This window comes from Brachyhypopomus gauderio, unplaced genomic scaffold (genome assembly GCF_052324685.1).
Source record: "Brachyhypopomus gauderio isolate BG-103 unplaced genomic scaffold, BGAUD_0.2 sc50, whole genome shotgun sequence".
In the NCBI taxonomy this organism is placed as follows: domain Eukaryota; kingdom Metazoa; phylum Chordata; class Actinopteri; order Gymnotiformes; family Hypopomidae; genus Brachyhypopomus; species Brachyhypopomus gauderio.
In genome coordinates, this window is record NW_027506875.1 from 1,880,632 (window position 1) to 1,898,073 (window position 17,442).

At 41.3% G+C, this 17,442-nt stretch overlaps 2 protein-coding genes and 1 long non-coding RNA gene across 3 annotated transcripts in view; 2 read left to right on the top strand and 1 right to left on the bottom strand.

Annotated features, from left to right (window-relative positions):
• galnt10 (UDP-N-acetyl-alpha-D-galactosamine:polypeptide N-acetylgalactosaminyltransferase 10 (GalNAc-T10)) overlaps positions 1 to 2,509 on the bottom strand; it is a 56,601-nt gene extending 54,092 nt beyond the window's left edge. The window contains exon 1 of the mRNA XM_076986926.1: positions 2,256 to 2,509. Within this exon, the coding sequence (XP_076843041.1) occupies positions 2,256 to 2,414 (159 nt within the window). The 5' untranslated portion in view covers positions 2,415 to 2,509. The remainder of the gene's footprint in view (positions 1 to 2,255) is intronic.
• Positions 1,590 to 10,470, top strand: LOC143487773 (uncharacterized). Its single transcript, XR_013124362.1, has 3 exons — positions 1,590 to 1,931; positions 4,872 to 5,108; positions 6,779 to 10,470. It is a non-coding gene; the product is annotated as an uncharacterized LOC143487773 (long non-coding RNA).
• Positions 10,471 to 10,790: 320 nt separating this feature from the next.
• On the top strand, positions 10,791 to 15,502 carry LOC143487790 (uncharacterized). Its single transcript, XM_076986960.1, has 6 exons — positions 10,791 to 11,351; positions 11,802 to 11,935; positions 12,081 to 12,228; positions 12,872 to 13,120; positions 14,608 to 14,875; positions 15,111 to 15,502. The coding sequence occupies exons 1-6, from the start codon at positions 10,987 to 10,989 to the stop codon at positions 15,306 to 15,308; spliced, it is 1,362 nt and encodes a 453-aa protein (XP_076843075.1). The 5' UTR covers positions 10,791 to 10,986; the 3' UTR covers positions 15,309 to 15,502.
• Positions 15,503 to 17,442: the final 1,940 nt, after the last annotated feature.

The following is a 17,442-nucleotide window of genomic DNA, read 5'->3' on the forward strand; positions in this document are numbered from 1 at the left end:
AGCGTCGCAGCAGTTGTGAGTTATGCACCAGTTACGCACCAGTTACGCACCAGTTACGCACCAGCAGTGTCTCCCACTCCTGCTTTATGTCTGTAGCTGAATGGGACTTTTACACTGTCGTGGATTCCTGAATCTGCTGTTACTGTGCACTAAAATTCATCTACAGTGCCAGAGCATCACTGAACGTAAGTGTAAACCTATTTTCTGCAGTCACGCAAGCTGGTCGGGTCTACATGGGTAGGTCTGCACGGGCGGGTCTGCATAGGCAGGTTTGCATGTGTGGTTTTGCATGGGCGGGTCATGGTGGCTGGCACAGTCGTGTGTCGCGGGTCTGCATGGGTAGGTCTGTGTGGGTGGGTCTGCATGGGCAGGTCTGCATGGGTGGGTCACGGTGGGTGAGCCGTACTGAGGTCTGGGTTATGGAAAGAAGGCGAAAAGATCACGGGCACGAGCAGATTTGTGCTACTGTTGATTACATTTAACTTTACATAGTCACAAAACTGCATAGTCTAAATAGTTTTATTGCAAAGGCAAAAGTTAATTTTTATATAATAAAAAAGTTAATTAAACCGTTTGGTGTAATAATAGAAATAATTAAAGCAAATCGTCTATTCTGATCAGCAGTGAATGGGGGTCTGTTGGAAGACCCTTGCTACCAGTGTTCATGTAGGTCTTCAGTCTCCATGCTGCCCTCAGCAGAATGAAGCTGGAATTATGACACTTAACACATCTTAGACTCTCTATAAATACATAGGGGCCACATGATTGGAAAGTATTCCAACATATACATTCTCAATAGTTCTGAACATATAAACATATATAATCGCCACGTAAAGAACCTGCCATTGAAGCGCCACCAATTGATCAGTAGTAGTACTGCACCAATCACACGGTCTCTGTTGTTGCTGGTTTGAACGGTGTTATAATTAAATTCTCAAGCTATAAGTCATAACGCTTATCTCGCAATTACCAAAATGTTGTCATATTTAATGACATTTTGATTTCACAGCTGTCAAGCGTCATTAGGTTTTATTACAGAGGTGCTCAGTTTTGGATCATGGTCCAAAATTGTGCAAAACATCTTTTCCCAACATATCCACAAGTAAAAACGAATTAATTCATTTGAAAATATTATAAACAAACTATAAAACCAATTATTCCTTATACCAGGTATCTATAAATCTTGGTCTGTTATGTTTCATATAGTTCCTGATTGACATATCAACAGTAAAATTCAAATATGAACCCTACAAACGTCTTCTAAAATGTTTAGGTGGCCAGAAACTGAAACTAGTTCATGAAATAAAAGTACACGTTAATGAATACATCCGATTTAAATAGGTGCTTCCTATTTGAAGTCTTAAAGTTCCTCAAACAGGATACGGCGACGTGGCTCCTTTTCGGGATCCGTGGGCTGATGACACCACCCCTGTGCACTTTAACACCACCCTGTGCACTTTAACACCACCCCTGTGCACTTTAACACCACCCTGTGCACTTTAACACCACCCCTGTGTACTTTAACACCACCCCTGTGCACTTTAACACCACCCTGTGCACTTTAACACCACCCCTGTGCACTTTAACACCACCCCTGTGCACTTTGTAGTCGTGAATTCAAGAGGCAGACATTGGTAAACATGTAATACCTCCGTAACAACACTGTGAGATGACTGTGGCTGTACACCATGTTCATCTCTCCGTCTGGGCTAACCCCTGGCGCCCTGGTGTCGTGACCTCCGTCCTAACCGGGACATTAGCACACGGTCCTCGCACGGTGTCCAGGAAGGAGCGGACACACGGTAAACTGCGCCGAGGCGGCCGCAGCTTTGAACCACCGCGGCAGTACTGTGTTGGCTCCGTTTGGACAGACATGGAGCTTCTACCGAGCTCACGGATGAAGAGAAGATGAAGTGGGCGCATTCAGACAGGTGTGAACTCACTCCACACAGGTGTGAACTCGCTCCACACAGGGGTGAACTCGCTCCACACGGGGGTGAACTCGCCCCACACGGGGGTGAACTCGCTCCACACGGGGGTGAACTCGCCCCACACGGGGGTGAATTCGCTCCACACGGGGGTGAATTCGCTCCACACGGGGGTGAACTCGCTCCACACGGGGGTGAACTCGCTCCACACAGGGGTGAACTCGCCCCACACAGGGGTGAACTCGCTCCACACAGGGGTGAACTCGCTCCACACAGGGGTGAACTCACTCCACACAGGGGTGAACTCCGTCCACTCGGCGGTCTTACCTGTACGTGTGCCAGCCCGCCCGCTCCCTCCACTATCTCGGGCGAGTTTTCAAACATTCGGTCTCGATATAACGACCACAATCCGACATTAGGCAGAAAAAGCAAAACCACGATAAGCAGCCCAGCGAGCTGCAGTAATCTCTTCTCCTTTCGCCTCATCTCGACGCGTGGTTGTGGCCCAACGCCGGTTCGGTCCGAACAGGTATGTCCAACTTTGACTCTGAAACACGAACTGCGTTCCAGCGCGGACACTTCCGCTAGACGGAGCGGACCACCACACCACACGGGGGTGTTGCACAACCATTCATTCATTTTGTCAACAAATAACCCGTTTGTATAAGATCACACTAAAGACAGCGCTCGGTAAAACTGTTAAGATGTGGTTTAAAAGTCGTAAGATTGTGCGATCATAGCGAATCAAATTACATACCGCAATGAGTTTTGTGGGTCCCTTTTCTCGCAGTCAGTGGTATTATCCAGAAAGTTGTTTCGGTGGAGGGATTAACAGGTTGATATAGATTGATATGGTTAATATCGTTAATATCGGCCATCTAAAGGTATTAATGAAACTGGAAACAAATGTTTTTTTCGTTTTTTACACTCTCACATATATACACACTGACACATACATATGCACACACCCACATACACACAGACTACATATGTGTACACGTATATACACATACATGCATACATTATAATGACATATCTAGTGTGAATGTTATCACATTTGTCTTATAGCAGATCAGACCAGCACTACTCATTATTATAACATGATTTTATTCTGGATCAATTAGTCTAGTGGTCTCATACTGTGCTTCGTTTTCTCAATCTGCTGCTCAGCAGGAATGTAAATAACATATCTCTAAAGAGCAGAAATCATCTCAGACTGTGAACTCTCAGCTCTCTCCCGCCTGTCTGAGCTACAGTAATGTTATTACAAACGCAGTGAACTTTACTACAGTGTGGTGGACACTAGCGTTTTATATCACGAGGGTTTCACATGTAACACTGACTACATCACGTGCACCACGAGGCATGACTAAACACATATACAAATAAACAAATATGCTAGACGAAAAGCTGGAAATACTACCGAAATACATGGAAACACTTCACCCATGCACACACGACAAACTCAATTAAAATATCATAAACGCAGACTAACACGGATTAACATTGAGCCTTTAACAGTGATTCTTGAACATTATTTCTTAAACAATATCTCAAATAAAGAACCATAAACATGTGCTGAAACATTATCTCCCACACATACATAACCTGAAGTATCTCTACTTAAACATATACATAACCCGAACTAACTCTATTTAAACACATAAATAACTCGAACGAACTCTATTTAAACACATAAATAACCCGAACTAACTCTATTTAAACACATAGCCAGAGCGAACTAGCTGGGGAGATGACGAACTAGCGGGGGCGGGGCCAAGCGTGACACAGTGCTCATATTACAAACAGTGCTGACATAACAAAGCAAACACAACGAACTTTACTACAGTGCTGATATTACAAACAAACACAATGAACTTTACTTCAGTGCTGATATTCCCAAATACATTTCCACAGAAGCAGTTACAGTGTGTGGTAGAATACACCGGGCACTCAGACAAACACAATTATTCACACAATAACAAATAATTTAGGATAAATTTATTTATGTTTACTCTGTGTGTATGTGTAATGACCCTGTGTACGTTACTCTGTGTGTGTATGTGTAATGACCCTGTGTACATAACTGTGTATGTATGTATAATGACCCTGTGTACGTTACTATGTGTGTGTGTATGTGTAATGATGACCCTGTGTAAGTAACTGTGTGTTTGTGTAATGACCCTGTGTACATAACTGTGTATGTATGTATAATGACCCTGTGTACGTTACTATGTGTGTGTGTATGTGTAATGACCCTGTGTAAGTAATTCTGTGGGTTTGTGTAATGACCCTGTGTATGTTACTCTGTGTGTGTATGTATGTGTAATGACCCTGTGTACGTTACTCTCTGTGTGTGTGTGTGTGTGTGTGTTTGTGTGTGTGTGTGTGTGTGTGTGTGTGTGTGTGTGTGTGTGTGTGTGTAATGACCCTGTGGATGTTACTCTGTGTGTGTGGGTATGACTTGAATGAGCAGCAGACTCACCCATTGGTCACATTCATTTGACATGATGTTAAGTGATGTCATAAGATCTCTATTCAGTAAAACTTGAATAGACATTAGCATATTATAGCACCATTTTCTTCAAAGTATTGCTGTAACACTGTGACCTCTCTAGGAAGATGAGTCTGCCAACAAAACTTTAACACCATAATAAATATGACGACAGAAAGGCTAGCATTTCATGCTGCAATCATTCTTGCATCAATAATTTGAGCAAGCAAATGGCCAGAATACTAACGGTCTTCAAGGACGCTTTCAAAACGTTGGAGCTAGGGAAGAAGAGAGGGGAGAACAGATTCGTTAAGGTCTTTAACACATAGGAATGTTTCATCTCTATTATTTTAAAAGTGAAGTCTGAAAATTTTCTTTACCACTTAATGAGTTTGCATATGTGATGTAGACAGTTTACCTTTAATCCTTTAATGCCCTGTCCTTCCCAGCCCCAGAAGGACAAAGACACACCCCCAGCAGGAGAAAGACACACCCCCAGCCACCACCAGCAGGACAAAGACACACCCCCAGCAGGAGAAAGACACACCCCCAGCCACCACCAGCAGGACAAAGACACACCCCCAGCCACCACCAGCAGGACAAAGACACACCCCCAGCCACCACCAGCAGGACAGACACACCCTCAGCCCCAGCCAGCAGGAAGACATCTTTCAGTTTCCAAAAAAGTATATGTACTTAGATTAAGAATGCACAATGTGATCTGAAACCACTAAATTCATTTAGCTGTTAATTTAATCACACTAAAACTTACAACTGATCAGTTTAGTTCAAACCCAAAAATATATTCACACATGACATTTTTACATTTGCTTTCCACATGCTACATTAAGCGCTTATCAAAGACAACTTGCATTACATTAGAAATGACAAGTTAAACTAGATGAAATGACAAGTTAAACTAGAGGAAATGACATAGTTTAAACTAGAAGAAATGACATAGTTTAAACTAGAAGAAATGACATAGTTTAAACTAGAAGAAATGACATAGTTTGATCCTTCAGCCAGACTGACTACGCAGAGGGAGCAACTGTGTGATGAAGCACAATGAAATATCCACAGTACTGATTCCAGTCCACTGCCACGTCTGCAGTAGAGATGATGGTGACCCTAACCCAGTAGAGATGATGGTGACCCTAACACTAACCCAGTAGAGATGATGGTGACACTAACCCAGTAGAGATGATGGTGACCCTAACACTAACCCAGTAGAGATGATGGTGACCCTAACCCAGTAGAGATGATGGTGACCCTAACACTAACCCAGTAGAGATGATGGTGACCCTAACACTAACCCAGTAGAGATGATGGTGACACTAACCCAGTAGAGATGATGGTGACCTTAACACTAACCCAGTATCTGATTCCTGAAGGCCGAATTTCTAACAACTGTGACCATAGCTTAATGTGGTACCATGACAACACTGTGACCATAGCTTAATGTGCTACCATGACAACACTGTCACCATAGCTTAACGTGGTACCATGACAACACTGTGACCATAGCTTAATGTGCTACCATGACAACACTGTCACCATAGCTTAACGTGGTACCATGACAACACTGTCACCATAGCTTAACGTGGTACCATGACAACACTGTGACCATACTTAATGTGGTACCATGACAACACAGTGACCATACTTAATGTGCTACCATGACAACACTGTCATCATAGCTTAACGTGGTACCATGACAACACTGTGATCATAGCTGTGATTGGACAATGAAGAATGAGCATCTTTCTGAACTTGTTCAATCTATCAGTTGAAATACTTGTAAGACATGAGTTTGCCTTGGGTGGATATGTTTACCAGTAATATGGGTGGATGAGTTTATCCGTAGAATGGATGGATGTGTTTATCAGTAGTATGGGTGGATGTGTTTACCAGTAATATGGGTGGATGAGTTTATCCGTAGAATGGGTGGATGTGTTTATCAGTAGTATGGGTAGATGTGTTTATCAGTAGTTTGGGTGGATGTGTTTATCAGTAGTTTGGGTGGATGTTTTAATATGGATGTGTAACATGGGTGATTTCTGCCTGAACTATTAATTTTTTTATTTACAGCTTTAAACCTGTCCAGGCAACAGTTAAATACTCCTTTAAAGAGTTAAATAATGCTGTCTTTAAAATGCTGGTTATATAATGTGTCTGGTAAGTTCATGTCTCACTGTCTCCTCTCTTTCTCTGATTGTCTGTCATACTTTGTCTCTTACTTTGGTCTCTAACACACTGTCTCTCTCACTTTCTCTCACACTTTCCTTGTCTTTCTCTCTGTGTGTCTCCCTCTCTCCTCTCCTCATTCTCTCTCTCTCGTTCTGTCCTTGTGCTGCAGGGTTACTGTTATCCATATGAATGAAGGCCATACACTGCAGGCTGAATCTTGCTCATCCACTGAACCTTCAACTTGCTGAGAAGTGTCATCATTAGTCTAACAGACAGGCAAAAATACTGGGAAATGTTTTGAGTTTGTAGGTGAAGTGAGACCTATATTTCACTATTAGAACTGTAGCTTTTGTGTGTGTGTGTGTGTGTGTGTGTGTGTGTGTGTGTGTGTGTGTGTGTGTGTGTGTGTGTGATGCACAGGAAGAAAATACTTGACATTTTCAGTAGTTCTATCAAGAATTTCATCATCTACAGTTTTCACACATTGGTAATAAGTCCTAATCTAAGCAGCCAGAGTAATATGAACACTGTCAGAACATTGTGACAACAGAGCAGAAAGATCAGATGGACGTGTGGGACTTACAGTGCTGCATCTCTGAGTGGCACAACAGAAGAATTCAACCCTCATCATCAGCAGTATGTTGGCCACATGATGCCTCTGTCATCCTGCTTGGGAGCCAATGAGAGCACACTGGTCCTGCTCTCTGGAGGGAAGTCCCCGCCCCCTCATTTACTACAGCACTAGCCAATCATGTGTCTGTATGTTTGTGTTGTTGATTAAGAACTGTTAGTCCAAGTAGGACATTTGAATAGAAATTACATGTGGCAATTTTGAACTATATGAACAATAGCGGTATTTTGTCTGCCCTGTTGCTGGAATGATGGAGACAGCCTTGACGTCTGCCTCCAACACACAAACACGCCGCTGGAGCACATATCAGGATCTCAGTTTATCAGTGTCTCAGTTTATCAGTGTCTCCGTTTATCAGTGTCTCAGTGTCTCAGCATCTCTGTCTCAGCGTCTCTGTCTCAACGTCTCTGTCTCAGTGTATCAGTGTCTCAGTGTATCAGCGTCTATGTCTCAGTTTATCAGTGTCTCAGCGTCTCTGTCTCAGCATCTCTGTCTCAGTGTACCAGTGTCTCAGTCTCAGTTTATCAGTGTCTCAGCGTCTCAGTGTATCAGTCTCAGTGTATCAGTGTCTTAGTGTATCAGTCTCAGTGTGTCGGTGTCTCAGTGTATCAGTGTATCAGTGTCTCAGCGTGTCAGTGTATCAGTGTCTCAGCGTCTCTGTCTCAGTGTATCAGTCCCAGTTAGGCCTGTGTTGAAAAAATCGATTTTCCGATTCAGAATCGATTCGCATATGATGATCTGATAATCGATTCGTACGTCCAAAGATCGATTTTTTAGTGAACTTTTACCCCCGCCTCGTCACTGAATTCACGCAGGCGTGCTCGGTCTAACTAAGGGCGTACTCACACTAGGCACGGTTTGCTGGTTCCGTGCTGGGGCCCGGTTATCCCCCCTCCCCACTCCCCCGCTGGCCTGCACTCACACTGGCTTCAGCAACCCGGCCCGAGCACGCTTACGTCATCACAACGCCGCTTTATTTGGAAAAAAAAGCGCGCTCGCACAACACTATAGAGTTCACGATTCTCTTTTTATTGTATTTTTGGAGTCGTTTTGGGAGTGCAGAAACACGGTGCAAGCACAGATTTATCGATAATTTAACACAACGATTGTCTGCTAATCGCTTTGCCGCTATGACTGTTTAACGTGAGCGTCGCATCACTGATGTCATGTTTGAGTTCCAGCGAAATGAACCAATCAGACGAGGCACCAAGCGGGCCCGAGCACGGATAGCGCTCACACTAGAAGCGAACCGTGCCCGAGTCCACATGAATCGTGCCCTGGCCCACCTCTTCAAAGCGGGCCCGAGCACGGTTAACTGATCCGGGCCCGGGCACGGTTGGAGCGCTCACACTAGCCAAACGAACCGTGCTTCGGCAGGCAACCGTGCCCGGGCCCGGATCACAGAGCCTAGTGTGAGTACGCCCTAACAGTAAAACAACGTGGCGTCGGACAGCGCCGGTAACGACAATAGTCAAATCGGACATCTAAAAGCAGAAGGACAGTTTATCCAGTGTCAGTGACTATTTACAGTTAGTCCATGTCACTGACAGTTTACCCAGTGTTTTTACAGTTTAAAAAAGTTTAAAATGTTTTTGTAACTTTGGGCGCAAGGCGATGGACGAGACAGAATCCTTTGCACTTTCCAAATCGTTACGTTTATTACATTTACCGAAGCGCAGACAGCGCACATAAAACACGTTTACATAGAACATGTGTGACTCAAACAACGACGAGCACAGGACGCTGCGCGAACACACAAACCCCACGTGACGAGACGAGCCACAGGTGAGACCAGTGACTGTATATACGGTCTCTGGGTGAGACGGACAAGTATGTCTCGCTGTAGAGGTCTGCGCGGGACTGCTTTTTTAATCCCGCTCCCGCTTGTTTTAGACCCGCTCCCGCCAAAAAATCGCTTAATCCAGCTCCCGCCCGCACCTGCTTGTTTTAATCCCGCTCCCGCCCGCACCGGCCAAAAAATCGCTTGTTTTAATCCCGCACCCGCCCACCACATACACATTTCTGTCGCCCCCGCCCACAATCCTAATATGAATTGAATTAATTAGATTTAGTACTTGAAATTTTCTTATGTATTTATTAAAACAGCAATATAGCGATTGATCGCGCTGTCCCATTTCTTATCACAGTCCAAACACATCCCGTTAGGTGACGTACACCAACACTTTCTGACATGTATCACAACAAGCCGATTTCCATCTCCATTAATTACAATGGAATATGACTTCCATACATCAGACTTTCCTCTAGTTGGCTTAATTGTGGTGTATTCGCCTGTTTTAATAGAATTTTCCACAGCTGAAACTGGTTGACCGTCTACAGCAGGGGTCGGCAACCTATGGCACGCGTGCCACCATTGGCACACCGAGGCATAGTCACTGGCACGCGACACGCTGGACCAGCATCAGCAAAAATATATATTTTAATATAAATTATTATATTAATGGATTATACTTTCGCGAGTGACCGTAGCGCGCGACTCCGCACGCACACCTCGCGCGAACGGCGGAGGCGTTTAAACTTGGCGATCGATCGCGATATAATACTTTTTGTGTCGATTTACACCTCCCCCCTCCTCGGTCAACAATTTAAACTCGCCGCCATAGTGGCACACTCATTGACTGGACATGTTAAAGTTGGCACTCCATGTCTCAAAGGTTGCCGACCCCTGGTCTACAGTCTCTGCCATTTCTGTATCAAAATGACAAAATGACGCACACTTCATGTTCACGTGATCAGTTGCTTAGCCAATATTTTGAATTAGTTTATTGCTTACTTACTGAATGATTAGTTGTTTTCGTCCTGTTCCTTATGCATGGAAATCATTGCGTTGTTATTATTATTATAATTTTCTAGACTATTAATTTGCGGGATTTTTCTACATGTATATGTGGTCCCGCTCCCGCATCGCCTGGACTAATTAAACTCCCGCTCCCGCCAATAACAATTAAATTCTGTCCCGTGCCGCAAGATATTCTGTCGGGTCCCGCGGGACTCGCGAGATTACCGCGGGAGTGCAGACCTCTCGCTGCAGCCTGCAGGAAGGCGGAGTTGGACATCCAACCCCGCCCACATCCAACTCCACCCTCTAAAGCCTGGTTTAAGCCTGGTTTAAGCCTGGTTTATACTCGACGCGCCGCGAGCGGCGCGAGGGTCCGCGCGGCGAAAATGTATGGAGGACAAAAAATGACATAAGAATAAATAAATACATGTACAAGTAAATCAGTATATACATAAAAATATAAAGGAATAAATTAATAAATGCACAAATAAATTATTAAATACATAAATATATAAGTGAATGAATAAATAAATGTACAAATAAATCCTTAAATACATAAATAAATGTATTTATTATTTATTTATTTATTTATTTCTATATTTATTTATGCATTTATTTCCATATTTCTACATATATTTACGTATTTGTACATTTATTTATTTATTTCCACATTTATATCCGTATTGCAATATTTATTTATTTCTACATTTATTTCCATATTTCTACATTTATTTCTGTATTTATACATTTATTTATTTCTGTATTTCTGCATCTGTATGTTAATGAGGTGGGCGGTCCTAACTTCACTCTAAAGCAGGATTGGATAATGAGCTCTGGTGGTTCCTGCTCGGCTACTACTGTCTTGGCCTTCAGTTTCTGTGCCCTGGAGCACCGATATCATTATACAACTAGCAACATGATATAAAGTGTTGACGCTGAGTTACTTATGGCAGTTTTTTTAAGATTAATTGTCAATGATTTAAGGTCATTAGCGAATGATTTTGAGAATCACATGCCAAATGACTACCTCCAATTTCGTTTGGAAAGGGTCATGGATGGGTTAGTTCAGTTAAGTGCTGATTTGGACGTGGAGCTTGACCAAACTGTCCTAAACGTACTTCAGGATGTCGCTCACCAACTTCACGTTCTCTCAGAGACGGAGGAAGTGAACGTTGGACGTCCATCTTACAATTTACCTCCGAATATAATCGAGGCTCACCTCCTTTTGGGACACACTGCTGGAAACATCGCACAATTGTTCGGAGTCTCTGAGAGAACTATTCGCCGGAGAATGGCACAGTATGGGATAAGGTAATATTTGCACATTAGTCGGTCTGCATTTGTCTTTGTTCGTTTTTGCTAAAAATGCCTTAATATCTATGTGCAGAAACAGAAATACCACTGCCAAAATGCTTTCGTATTTTTTTCTTAAACAACTTTGCGATTTGTGATATTAGGCCTTAAATTCAACTTCATTTAAATGTCTCTTACACCTGTTTAGACTTGGATTAAACGTCATACATACACATATGATAAATTCAAATGTGATACTTTGTTATGTTCATGTATTTGACTGGACACAATAGCTGCCTTTACACTTTGAGGTTTAAAAGGCCAAGTGTTCCAGGCAGCACAGGTATCAAGTCATCATAAAGCTTTATTTTGAGTTCAGATAGTGACTGAGCAACAGATCTTAGTGGTCATTGTCATTTGTTTGTTCTGTGGTCATATCTGTGTCATGTTGAATATTTTGATGAACAGAGTCTGCAGTCTATTAACTCCAATGGACAACAAAGATCTGGATGAAACAGTGGCCCAAATTCTGCAGCACCATCCCAACTGTGGATACAGAATGATGGTTGGGTATCTGAATGCACAGGGCATCCGCATTCAGAGTAAGTGATAATAATCTTGACAGTGTATTCATTCACTGAAATTAAATTACCAACCGGTTAGTATTTGGGCTATTTGCTTATCTGCTAACTGATATAAATTAATTTTAAGTACACCTAATTCTGTGTTCTGTTTTGCACATTATAGGACAACGTGTACAGGAATCCATGTGGCGTGTGGATCCTCATGGAGTTTTAATGCGTACCATTCAGCTGAACCCACGGAGGCGCAGGAAGTACTTTGTACCAGGGCCAAACAGTTTGTGGCACATTGATGGCAATCACAAATTGATACGGTATTTGAAGAGCATTACCTATCTCAGACATTAGCTGTCTCTGCAAGCTAGTACTTTAAATAGCTTATGCATTTAAACAGTAATACACATTAGCAGTGGACTCTTTTCAATTTTAAATATAACAGCAACCTGTAAGTGCTAACTACCAGTTTTAATTTGAGGTCATGTACATTAACAACAGATGAACAGTGTAGATTGTTTTTTGTCAGGGGTTAATAAGGATTAGGACTCTTGACATTGTTGACACAGCATGGATTTGAATATCCCATGTTAAAACATCAATGTTAAAGTTGAGTTTAACGTGGACGTCACATTAACCTCAACTTTTCTTGCTTGTGTACAGATCTAAATCCTATGCAAATTAAAAGATGTCAAATGATGAATTTACAAAATCCATTTCATTGTTTAGATGAGCATTGTTTAGCATGATTTTATGAATATTGCAACATAAAATTGTAGGTTTTGTTGTAGGTGTGAACTAAGTTTATGTGATTAGTGGGAACCTATTTATATTTATTCAAAATACCATAATTTTTAAACAATAGACCTGTGCACATTCAAACTCACTAAGGCCAAACTACAACAAAATATTAAAAAAGTGAAAGGGTATGAAGATTTTCTGAATGCATTGTATCTATTTCAGATGGCGAATTGTTGTGCACGGGGGTATCGATGGCTTTAGCCGTCTAATTGTATACCTGACTGCCGCCACCAACAATCGTTCAGCAACAGTCCTGAGGAGTTTTCTTAAAGCTGTGGATGTGTATGGTATACCATCTCGTGTGAGGTCGGATAAAGGTGGGGAAAATGTTGATGTTGCACATTACATGGTGGCTAACAGAGGACTTGACAGGAATTCACATATTGCTGGCAGGAGTGTCCATAATCAAAGGTAACATGATATCTTTAATTCATCCAACATTCACAAAACATACTATTCAGATAAAATATGGCAATACGTAAATATTTTGTTGAAATTTTTATGTTTATTACTGTTATTCTTTCTGTTCATTTAAAATAAACATTGACATTCTGTCTTAATGCAATAATCATATTTAAATATACCAACCTGTCAATTCATTAGAACCACCTCCCTTTATCTACTGTTTATTCAGATCAGCTCCACTTACTATATAGGTGCACTTTTTTTTCTATAATTTCAGACTGTAGTCCATCTTTCTCTGCGTATTTTGATAGGCCTGAAACATGCTTCACACAAGGACACAAAGGATCCTTTTAGCTGCACACATTTGGATTTACATGTTGTCACAATGTATTTGCTAATAATACAAGCGGAAGCTGCCACCATAGTGAAGTAAGAACGCAGGTTCCTGCAGAACTGCATTTGTGGACCATTGGAATTGGCATATTTGTGTTGACTACATTTCTGGCCTTAGTCTCCTTTCACCCTGTTATTCTATGGTCTGGACACCACAGACAGGCCTTATCTCGGTGGTTGGTCATTCTCAGCACTGCAGTGACACTGACATGGTGGTGGTGGTGTGTTAAATGTGTGTTGTGCTGGTACGAGTGGATCAGACGCTGTATTGCTGCTAGAATATTTAAACAATGTGTCCACTTGTAGCTCATCTGTTGCTGCAGTTTGTCTTCCTCTAGTCCTTCATTAGTGGTCACCGGATGCTGCCTACAAGACAATGCTCTCTCTTACTAAGGCAACATAAATTATAGTTAATAGGGGTGTGATAGTTAATAGGGGTATGTACTTGACATAAAACATACAATTTTGTATTTGTAACCCAGATTGTAAACCCAGTGAAAGTTGATTGGCCAGTTTACAGAGATTAAGCCCAGTTCTGGACTACACAGAATTTCAAATAGAAATTTTGCATTGAAAGGAAAATATAGTTCACGATAAAGCTTAATACCTGTCAAGGATTTAACTAATGCATTGGTGCACAGAACAACTTTAATTGATTTGTATTTGGAGCAGCATATGTAAAGAAAGAACAAGCAGTCTAGTTATCACCCACTAAATATTGAACAAAGTTCTGTACCTCATTTTCCAAAGCCATCTTTTTTCTTCATCCATTTGTTAATCTACTTTAACTGCAGGTTAAGTAGATTAACTAAAGGCTCCCACCAACTCATAGGAAGCAATTTTTTTAAGGTACTTTTGTAAGTTAACTTTTATAATGAGTGCTGATGTGACTGATGTATAAAGTAAAGCAACAAAAATAATAGTATGTTAAGTCATGGTGTCATCATCCTCTTCTCATACAATACCCTGTAATCTGTATGGATAGTATTTTTTCAAGTGTCATCTTTTGTGGTGTGTAACCCATGTTGTATGCACATGTACACACAGCAAGTCTAATACAGAAATTTTTACAAGATTACCAATGTTCGTTTTTCAAACAGAATAGAGAGGCTGTGGAGAGACGTTTATGTGGGAGTGCTTGATCTCTTCTACACAATCTTTACCAGCCTTGAGAGAGAAGGCCTTCTGAATCCTGACAGCGAAGTTCATCTCTATGCTCTACACTGGTGCTTTCTGCCTCAACTTCAGAAGCACCTAGACTTTTTCAAACGTGGCTGGAACTGCCACCGACTGCGCACTGAGGGAAATCAATCTCCGCTTCAGCTGTGGACTCAACATGAGCATGAGGCAGTGCAAGACCCCATTCAGGTTTGACATTCTGTAATATAATGTAACTATTAAAAATGAGGCTATTTCATTTAAAAAACTGCCAGCATTTGCTTCAACAATGAGCAATAGTTTGTGGTGTAAACTAGACATAATCACAACACATGTTAAAGTTTAGGCTCTATTAAGCTTCCAGATCTGTATTAAGATATTATGACCATGACAACCACTGATCTTGGCTGAACAGACCTTTTAACCACATCTCTTGCTGTTAAAGGTTGACCTGGAGTATGGAGTTGATTGGACTGGGCCATGTGGTCATCGACAGTCTGATGTGGTTGTCCCCGAAGTTCAGCTACAGCGTGCACTGACTGAACAGGAAATAGAAAGTCTACCAGAGCCTGATGGCCCTCTGTCTAATGTGTTGGATGTCTATATACAAACTGTTAACTTATTATCAGAAATGCTCCAGTAAATTCCTGATTCACAACCTATACAATGCAGAAAGTGGTAGTAATGCCCTTTTAACTGCTGGGATCTCAATGATGCATTGATGTAATTGACCAAGAACCTTAACTGCTTTTCACAATTAAAAGAAATGAGCAAACAGAATATTGTATTTTTATTATAAAGAACTTTGTCTCTTTGCATTTGCAAATACATTTTGACTTTTTTGAAAAATGCCAGTGTAAATAAATGTCAACAATGGCTACATTTGAAAGTGTCCCAGTGAGTCAAGCCCATGTGCTAGCATTTACAGTACCAGATTGATAACTGGCTTTTGGTATTAATTTTACCAGCATTTTTGCTGTTTTGACATGTCAAAATGTATACTAGTTCAACGGAACCTAAAAGAGCAACATGCTTTATCTTAACATAACACAGACATTTACAACCTTTGCTTGCAGCATTACACATTGGCAGAACTAGGTGGTAGTTTTAATACCACTGAACTGCTTGTTGCATTGGGGAACAAACCTGTGTTTCTTTAGACCATACCAAAACCAGTATCAACACTACAAACAGCAGCCAGAATGTCTCTTTCAAAGATACTGTATTCTTTGTAATGTGCTGGAATTTTAAGAAGATAGAAGCAGGTAGAAGACTTTGGAAAGTTGCTCTCCACCACTTCAACATCCAAGTATCGGGGAAGAACATCCCATCCCACCCAGAACTGCACAAGTTTTCCAAGCAGGTTTGGAGATGCTATCAGAGGAGAGCATTAAAGCAGAATCAAAAAGGGCACCAATATTTTATTTAAGTTATTCTTGTAACTGTTTTTATGAAGAATCCACAATTAAACATGAAATTACCTACAGAAATTACCTGTAAAAAACACTAGCCAAATAACCTGAAGTACAAATTTAACTTACCATTCTCAATAAATGTTCGAAGGAACCCTGTGATCCTACATGCATCTTCTAGAGCGACATCACTGTCTTCGTCTTCATCCTGCGTAGGCCATTTTATCTTGTCCAGGACCATCTGACAGAAAAATTCAGCCATTATGTAACACCGGCTTTTCGATCTAGCCGCAAAATATGTACAAAATACTGCTGTGCCCAAATATGGCAAAAAGAAAACACCAGTGGTTAAATCTTATTTAAATAGACCATTGGAAGGCCCAACACAGTTCAGAGATTTCCCTCGTCAGACAACACTGAAGCTTGTCAGTTAACACATGTATTAGATCAGGTAAGTTGAGCATGAAAACCATCAAATTGTGCTGGACACTGATCCACCATGGCAGGATTTGAAGATTACTGGTTTAAATAAATGTACTGAAAGTTTTAAGTGTAAAATCAGTACTTTTCAGATGTTTTCCACATCAATTGTTTTTCCTTACTTTTAGGCAGTCATTAGAGTGTGTATATTTTTATATATTCATTTAGGAAGACCATGTCTTAACAATATTTTGTTTGTCATTTATATTTTTGGTGAACTGACCAATCATTGCAGCTATACTCGAAGATTAACTGTTCCAATGACCTGAAACCAATGCTACTGGCTAAGAAGTGTTGATTTTATGCATTTACCTGTGATGTGCACTGAATTTGAGATGCCAGTGGAAAGAGCAGGGGAATTGTGTCTTTCCTTTCTGTTAACAAAGGCCAAATCAGTGTCTCTTTCAAACCACGCCGTAACTGCTTGACTTGTCTGGAGGTTCTTCCAAGAACCTGTAAAGTATTTGAATCTTCAACTCAACTTGTTCAGTTCTTATAACAAACTCACAATATTCAATGGTGTATCTAGTGGATACAAATCCAACATTCATTCCTTCATCCTAACTATGACCTGTTAAAATACTTACAGCATGGAGGAGGAGTTTGTCAAGAAGCCATCTTCTATTTTCAGATGTAACTTGAGGCAAATCCCAGGACAGTGTCAGCTCATTGATGCTGTGCTTTTCTTCAGAGGATAGTTCTGCTGTGCCATCCAGCTGATGTGGAAAATCAGTCAAAGTTAAAGGAAATGGAAGAAACACTGTTTTTTTAGGGTTCACACACGTAGTGTGGGAAACCTATTGTAATTGCTCGAATTTTTCTTTTTTCTTTAGGGTTCACACACACATAGTGTGGGAACCCTATTGTAATTGTTAGAATTTTTCT

Bases quoted from the DNA above. Each gene is read 5' to 3' on its own strand.
- LOC143487790 (XM_076986960.1), top strand. From the start codon at position 10,987: ATGGCAGTTTTTTTAAGATTAATTGTCAATGATTTAAGGTCATTAGCG. The intron at 12,229-12,871 runs GTATTTGAAGAG...TATCTATTTCAG, and splicing joins GGCAATCACAAATTGATACG to ATGGCGAATTGTTGTGCACG. The intron at 14,876-15,110 runs GTTTGACATTCT...TTGCTGTTAAAG, and splicing joins CAGTGCAAGACCCCATTCAG to GTTGACCTGGAGTATGGAGT.